Source organism: Urocitellus parryii, chromosome 1 (assembly GCF_045843805.1).
Source record: "Urocitellus parryii isolate mUroPar1 chromosome 1, mUroPar1.hap1, whole genome shotgun sequence".
Lineage (NCBI taxonomy): Eukaryota > Metazoa > Chordata > Mammalia > Rodentia > Sciuridae > Urocitellus > Urocitellus parryii.
The window spans coordinates 277121741-277129976 of NC_135531.1; the positions used below are offsets into that span (position 1 = coordinate 277121741).

The window sequence follows — 8236 nt, forward strand, 5'->3', positions numbered from 1 at the left end:
CTGAGATTACAGGCCTGTGCCAACCGCGGCGCCTGGCCCTACATTCTCATAAGCATCCCAAGTGCATTGGAATGGATCCCTAAGCTGACGGAGCTCCAGCCTTCCCAAGCCCTACCACTAAGATGCCTTAATGCCCTTCACCTGTAACAGGGGTCCACTTTATGCTTTAAATGTAGCCCTTGCTGCTCTGTCACTCGCTCCTCCCTAATCTCTCCCCCTCCCCACTCTCATGGGGAAACAGGATTACCTTTCTTTCCCTTCCTAGGCACAGATTTATCTGTCCTGAGTACACACCCACCATAGGAAAGAAAGAATCCAGACTTTGGGGATGGTATCAGAAGATCTCAGAAAGGACTATCTCCCAAATTACCAAGTGAATTACACTCCAACAGAGAACACAGGGAAGGCAGTAAGCCTCTTTAAATGCCCCCTGTTCCTGCTCATGGGGAGAGCCACAGTCTCTGGGACAGGACCCTGTGTTTCTCCTTTGCTAGCAAAGTAGTACACCTTCTTTTTCCCTCTTATCAAAATCATGTCCTTGATATTGGATTGGCAACAGGGACAGGGACCAACTTTCAGCAATAAACCTATAGAAGAGATTCCCCATCTACCTGATATTCCTATCAAAGTACTTGGTAAATGGTTTTAATTATGACTTTCTTTTTTTTCCTGTGGCCTTAATGAGAAACTGATGTGACTCCATTTTTGAAAAACCAGCCTGTACCTCAGAGTAGGGCCTGTGGGTGAGGGGGATCCTTGTCCTAGGAAAACTGTTCCTAGGCGCATAAGCTACCCCATGAGTCATTTGTCTGTACCAGATGTCCTTGACTCAGCAAATGCAAGTTCCTGAAAAGACCAAAAAAATGACTGAGGCCTAATTGGGACCATAGCAACAACCAATGGGAGTGAGTCAGGGAAGACACAGGAAATACCAGGCGACCCTCCCAGTAGTTTTAGGCCACCCTGCAGTTTAGCATCTACACTCTTGCAACCCCTAGAGGCCTAAACCAATCCACCACTTGAACTAAGGGATCATGTTTACCCGACTTGTTCCCACCAATGAATGTGCTAATCACTGTGAAGAGTTGTTGTTTGATTTTCCCCGTGGTGTGAAATGACTAACTGTGTGATGTTGTGACCCGTAGGGTATCGCCACAAAAACTATAAATCCTCACTGAACTAAGGGTCAGGACTCATTCCTCTGGACCGCTGCGTGGGAAATGGTGGTGAGTCCAGGTTCGAGAGCTTGCAATAAAGACTCTGTGATTGCATCGGATTTGGCTCCTGGAGGTCTACTGGGGTCCCACGAATCTAGCATTACACTAAGAGTTCATGGACTTCTTCCACACAGCTGTCAGATAACTTGAGTCCATTTTCTGGGCCCCTGATTGCTCATTTGTTTCAGAATAATTTATTTTCTTATTCTTCAAAGTGGAATCATTATTTCAGGCCAACATGCCCTCAGGCAGAGTCTCCCTGGGTCCTCCCACCATGACTCCTCCTCTTTGTTGGCTGCTCTCTGATGGTGGGAGAAAGAAAGTCCCCTCTCTCAGGCTCCCTGCCTCCTGCCATCATTGTTTATGAAAAACCAGCCTCTATCTCAGAGCAAAGCCTGTCCAAGGAAGGGACATCACCTTTGTCCTTGAAAAGACCCACAGAGCACTCCTAGGCACATTCCCACCCTGCTGAGTTGTTTATCTACAAATAACAGGAGAGATCTGCTGGCCAGGTGTCCCTGACTCAGTCAGGCTAGGTGGAGACCCATAGCAACCCCCTAGCAACCACCAATCGGCATGAGACAGGGAAATACCTGGGATGCCAGATGACCCTCCCAGTAGTTTATGGTGGTTGATAATGTGTTGGGAAACCATGTAGTTCAGCCCAAGTTGCGCACCTTCCTAGGCTGGTGCCTGGACGGCCCGAGACGGAGCAGGGCAGACATCGCCGTGCTCCTCTTGCTGCCTTCAGCCTGTGGAGGAGAGCTCCTCGCGTGAAACGGAGGTGCGAAGCCTTGGCTAGGGGACCAGTGCGTCCTGGGGCTGGGGCGACAGGCCTGCTAGGGCTGGGGCTGGGGCTGGCCTGGAAGCTCCGGGGGCCCAGCTCCCAGGGGCCCCCAGCCCCCGTGGGCTTGGACCAGCTTCTGTGGATGCAGGGAGGAGCTTTGTGCCCCTGGGGCTTGTGACAGCCCTCTCTTCGTGCCTTTGGGTGCGACTTCACTCTCTCTGGCATATCTGGCACGTGGATTTCTGACTTCAGACCTAGGGTCCCCAGAATCATGGGGATGGGCTCGGGACTATGTGCCTGGCCCAGGATGAGGAGAGTGAGAAGGTACCTGGACATTGGGATGGGGCTGCAGGGAAGGCTGGGGTCCCAGGAGGGATGGCCTGGGCTAGGCCTGTCCCCAGCCTGAGGAGGTCCCTGTCCTGTGCAGATCCTGGCTGTGGACAGGGTGTTCCTGGAGCGTTTGCTCAGCCTGTTGGGGGCAGATGCTGTGGAGCAGAAGGCCCAGGAGATCCTGCAGCTGGAGCAGCTGGGGGCTGCTGGGGGCTGGGGCAGGAGCATGGCAGGGCTGGGTCAAGTCTGGTCTCCATCCAAGATCACTGTCAGTGTGATGGCCTCTGGTGAATCTGGGCAACATGTACAACAAGGTGACCCTGGGACAGCTGCAGACAATCCATCCCCACCTGAGTGTGGCCCAGACCTTGTGTGCAGGCAGGTGTAGGGGCTGAATCTGGGACTCTGTGATCGCCCTCCCCAGGGATGGATGAGGCTTTCTATAGAGCTGGACTCCTGGTCTTCCTGTCACCATCGCTGCCCCTTTTCCTCTGTGGTCCCCACCCTGTGCCCCCAGCTGCGGTGGAAGTGGCTGCTGGACCAGATCTTCCAGGAGGACTTCTCAGAGGACAAGGAGGTGGTGCTGCTGGCCACAGACTACATGCAGCAGGTGTCCCAGCTCATCCGCTCCACGCCACACAGGTGGGGCTGCACATCCCCCACGCCTGGACCCCATGTCTCCCAGCCTCCCCCCTGCCTGCTTCCCCGACCCTGGATCCACCTGCACCTGTGCCTGTGTGCAGGAGCCACTGTGGGGAGGCGGTGGGGAGCCTGGAGCAGGAGTGCAGTCCTGGGTTCTGGTGCTGGAGCTCCCCCTGCCTGTGGAGCTGGGCAGGCTGTGGCTTGCTGAGCTGCAGTCCTCACTGGGGATGCAGGGGCTGGCTGACAGGGTGGCTTCTCTGAGGGATGGTGTGGCCGAAGTTCTGCTGGCCCAGGGCCAGCTCAGGGCCAGCTTCTTGGCCTCTGCCCACCTTGGGGAGGAGCAGGGGCTGATCAAGGCCAGTCCTGAGGCAGACAGAGAGCCCTGAGTGTCCCCTGTCCACCCCATAGCAAGTCAGGAAAGGCTGTGACCCCTCAGGGTCAGGGCTGGTCAGTAGCAGGACTGTGTCCTGTTGTGCAAGTGGGGCTCAGGACACTTCAGGCTGCTTACCAGGACTGACCTGACAGCCCTACTCTGAGGGCAGTGTGGGGACCAGCTGCAGCTCCTGTGTGGGGTCACTTGTGGGACAGGTGGTTCCCTGGGGTGGCCCCCATGCCTGTGTGTTTAGACATCCCCTGTTGCACCTCCCCCCCAGGATTCTGCACAACTACCTTGTGTGGTATGTGGTCATGGTCCTGATTGAGCACCTGTCCCCAATGTTCTGGAAGGCCCTGCATGAGCTGGCCAGAGAGATGGAGGGCAGTGGCAAGCCCCAGGAGATGGCCCGTGTCTGCCTAGGCCAGGCCAACCGCCCTTTGGCATGGCACTTGGTGCCCTCTTTGTACATGAGCACTTCTTAGCTGCCAGCAAAGACAAGTTGGGTTCATAATAGGCATCCAGGTGGTGCATGGGATGCCCTCCATGTCTCCCTGTAGCTGGGCCCCCACGCTGCTCCTTCCTAGCACCGCCTCCCTTCTGGAAGATTACCTTCTCTTTGGAAGCCCTTGTCACCATGCTCAGGAGCTGGTGCCTTTGACATAGACCCATCTATTGCCAGGGGTTTCCTCATTGCACACTGGGAGCTCCTTATCAGGGGGCAGGGTGGGCATGTCCCAGGGCACCAAGGCCACCACACTGGGCTTCTGCATTGCTCATACCTTCACTTGTCCACATCTTACTCACTGTCTGATCTGCAGGCACTTGACCCTGGCCTCTGTGTCACAATTACCCAGCCCTCCTGCACTTGGGCCCCACATACTCATGGTTATGCAGATATTACTGGGAGTACATTGTATCATAGTTTATTGCTTTTTCTCCAGGAAAATGGTGGCCCCCGAGGGGCAAAGGAACTTCTTTGTTCAGTAATCTATGCCCAGAGCCTAGATGGTCTGGGGAGGGGACTGAAGGCTGCCCTGATCTGCTGCTCTAAACCCCACAGCTTCCTGGGTGTCTCCTTGGATATGTTTGCCTGGGACATCCTTGCCTGGTGTTAGGGGGCCAGCACTGAGGAGCCAGTGACTTGGGCTTCCTGTGTGTGCACTGCTACTATTGGTGCCTCTGAAGAGTGCAGAGTGTGTAAGTGGGGCAGTGAAGGGTAGCTGAGGATATGCCACAGCCTTCTAGGCAGCTCCACACCCAAGCCCTCCTTGGCTGGCAGGGTCAGTTGCAGGGTCAGTGGGAGGGTGGTAGGATGCCCACCTCTTCCAGCACTGTCCACATGCTGGAGGTCTAGGGGACCTATGATGCTGTAGAGACTGAAGCTGAACAGCACTACAGGGTCAAGGCCAGTAGTGGCTTGGTGGGGACGCCTCTGGAAAAGTGCCTTTATGGTATTCCCCAAGGCTGCAGGTTCTGTGGAGTGGCCCTTCTGCGTCCTCTGCTTCTCTGGAGCGTAGGCAGTTGAACTCAGGAAGCAGAGTCCCAGAGCAACCTGGAGAGATGTGAGTGTCATGGTCTCAGCCTCTGGGAAGCACTATGGTCCCTCTGCAAGGGACATCTAGTTTAGAAGTGCTGAGCATCCTGAGGCTGCTTCTCCCAGAGGTGAAGGCACCATGGGAAAAGCCCTGTGGTGTTTCTGGAGGTGACAGCTTGGAGTTTGGCACTGGGCTCCAGTCCCCACATAGAGGCACAGGAAGCACCAGGCACTGGAAGCAGGAGCCAGTGGTGGGGACCTGAGGTGAAACCAGGGACAATCAGGAGCACAGTGGAGCACCCTGAGATCCTGTGGTCAGGGCTGGGCGAATGCCTACAGCAGCTGCAGCAGCGTCCCAAGCAGCAGCGTCAGCGACAATGAGGCTGCAGCAGAGCTGGAACCCGCAGGGGTGCTCTGGAGGGTCGGGGAGGCCAGGTCGCAGGCCTCATAGGGCTCCAGGCAGGCGGCAAAGGCCATGACATGAGCGATGTAGTTCTGCTCCTGCACCCCGTGCACCAGGTGCGCCTGCGGGCCACGCGCGAACACCGCCACGTCCTCGCCTCCGTGCGTCTCCGACGACAGAGGCACAGCCGCCTGCTGCTTGTAGGTGGGGGCACCTGGCGGGAAGAGGAGTTCAGGGCGGGAGAGTCCCCCTCCACCCCTGTCCCCAAGAAGACGACCTTTCAATGGTCGCACTCACCGCTCTCATCCTCCGTGACATCGGGTCGGTTGCACGTAGAGTTCGGCACGTAGCCCGGGCCATTGCCATACAGGATGGACGTGTAAGACTTTCCGTCCTGGGCCTTGAGCGGGGCCAGCCCTGCGGGGACAGTGGCACCTGAGCTCACCGCCCTCCCCAGGGGACCCCAGTGTGCCACAAAGGCGCCTTTCGCCTTGTCACCAGCTTACTCCTCCCAAGAACCCTGCGAGGCGGGCGCCCTCAGTGCGCCCCGTTGACAGATGAGATGCGACCCCCGCCTCAGCACCGCAGCGACAGCCCCTGTCGCCGTCCACGCCTACCGAAGATGGAGCTGCCCCGCAGCGTGTAGCCGCCAAACGAGAAGACGTGGGAGTGGTCGGCGGTGACGAGGGTCAGCGTGTCCTGGTCGCTGGTGAGCTGGCCGGCCGTGTCGATGGCAGAGTCGAACATGACCGCCTCCGTCAGAGCCACATAAGCGGTTCCCGCGTGGTGCGCGTGGTCGATGCGGCCCCCTGCGGGAGCCAGGGGGAGGGGCGTGAAGCTCCGCCCCGCCCCGCCCCGCCCCGCCCTCCCTGCTGCCCACGTGCCTCGCCCACCTTCCACGAAGAGGTAGAAGCCGCGGGGGTTCCTGCTCAGCAGAACCAGGGCCACCTCTGTCATCTCCACCAGGGAGGGGTCCTGCGCTCGATCCCTGTTGATTTCATATTTCAAGTGTCCAGGTTCGAAGAGGCCTGGGGGACAAGGGACCCAGTGATGAGGGGCTGGCTGGGGAGGGGACGGTGATGGCCACAGGCACACAAGCTCCAGTGGGGCCACCTGAGGGGTGCCAGGTCAGGAAGTGGGGGGTCATTACCCATGAGGTGCGTCACTGCTGGGTCCTGGGACGCCTGGGTGAGCTGCTCGCGGTTCCACACATACCGAGCCCCCTGGAGGGACAGAGCCCACACTCAGCCCACATCCCTAGACCTGCGGCCCTGCCCTGGTCCCGGCCCTGTGAGCCCCATCACCTGGTGCTTTGCCAGCCATTCCTGCACCAGGTTGCGTCCATCCCGCCTGGTTCCATTCTGGGTGGTGTCACTTGGGTACTCGGGGTCTGGGGTGCCCATGGGAAACATGAACTTTCTGCCCCCGCCGAGGATCACCTGTAGTCAGAGACCAGGACAGGTGGCCTTGGGGCCTGAGGGGCCTCCAGCCCCCTCCTCACAGACAGCCCCCTGCTGCCCATCAGGTTGTGGGAAGGACTGTTCTGGGTACTCCATTTACCCCCAAGAGGCCAAGGCAGGCCACAGGGTTCAGATGGTTGGAGGCCTGGGACTCCAGCCAGTTTTCGGGCCTGCCCTTTGGTCACACCACTCCCCTCTGCCCTTTGTGCTCACGTCAATGTCCATATTGGAGATGAGCTGCGTGGCGATGTCCTGGCAGCCCTCCTGCAGCGCCGAGGCTGGCATGTTTGCATCTGAGTACCAGTTGCGGTTCACCGTGTGTGCATATGTGCCAGCTGGCGAGGCATGCTGCACCGTGGTGGTGGTCACCACTCCCACGGACTTCCCTGGAGGTGGCAGGGGTCAGGGTGGGCCACACAAGCCTTCTGGCCTACCCTGGTTCTCACTGGCAGCCCCACACCTACCTGCTTGCTTGGCCCGGTACATCACAGACATGACCTCGTTGCCTCGTGTTGTGTTGCACTGGCTAAGGCGGGCGGCCGCACTCAAGCCAATGGTTCCATAGTTGCCCTTGACCCCACACAGGTAGGCTGTAGCGGTGCCAGCGCTATCTGGCACCTGTCTGTCCACGTTGTATGTCTGGGGACAGAGACACTCTCCTCTGTGTAACCTTACTCCTTGGCCTAGGCCTGGGGTGGTCCTCACTGCCCTGGACCCCAAACTAGGCCCCATCTCTCCTGGGTCCTTCCCCTGCCACAGCCCCCCCAGCGCCCTGCTCAGAGGCCTCACCTTGGACAGAGCCATATATGGGAAGTGGTCCATGGCCAGGGGCGTCTCGGGCCCCAGATTGCCTTGCACCTGTCCCTTTAGGATCCGGGTGGCTGTCACCGTGGGCACGCCCATCCCTGAAGGAACAGATCCCCTTCAGGCCTGAGCCCCAGGGCTGGTCTGGACCCAGCAGTGGCCCTGGGTTCAAGGCCCGTGAGCACCACGGGGTGGACCAGCCTGACGCACTCACCGTCCCCCAGGAACATGATGAGGTTCTTGGCTGAGGTCTGAAGGGGCTTTAGCTTCTTGGCGGCATCCAGGGCCTCGGTGGCTTTCTGGTTCCAGAAGGCTGGATTCTCCTCCTCCACTGGCCAAGGGGAGAGTGCAGCTAGGTCAGCCTGGGGGCTGGCCTGTGGGGCAGGGAGAGGGGCTGGGGGAACCTCGTACCTGGGATGACACCATGGGCCAGCTGTAGCCTCAGGCCCAGCAGCAGCAGCAGCGCCTGGGCTCCCTGCATGTCTGCGGGTTGGTAGTCGGTGGCAGGCTGGGACACCAGGGTACTAGCTGCAGCGCAGGCTGTCTGAGCCCAATCAGAGGACTTTGTTCCTGGCTGTAAAGTCTTGCTGTCCCTTCCCACAATCCTGGTGACCACCCTGACCCCGCCCCTGTCCTGTGAACTGAAAAGCTGCTTGCTTAAGGTAAGTGGCAGGGTGTGTCTG

General features: G+C 58.7%; 1 protein-coding gene across 1 annotated transcript; it reads right to left on the minus strand.

The window, feature by feature from the left end:
- Positions 1-5219: 5219 nt before the first annotated feature.
- Positions 5220-8034, minus strand: LOC144253306 (intestinal-type alkaline phosphatase-like). Its single transcript, XM_077795242.1, has 11 exons — positions 7965-8034; positions 7768-7884; positions 7539-7654; positions 7214-7388; positions 6963-7135; positions 6594-6728; positions 6440-6512; positions 6183-6317; positions 5907-6098; positions 5587-5706; positions 5220-5503 (listed from the first exon to the last, which is right to left on the minus strand). The coding sequence occupies exons 1-11, from the start codon at positions 8032-8034 to the stop codon at positions 5220-5222; spliced, it is 1590 nt and encodes a 529-aa protein (XP_077651368.1).
- Positions 8035-8236: the final 202 nt, after the last annotated feature.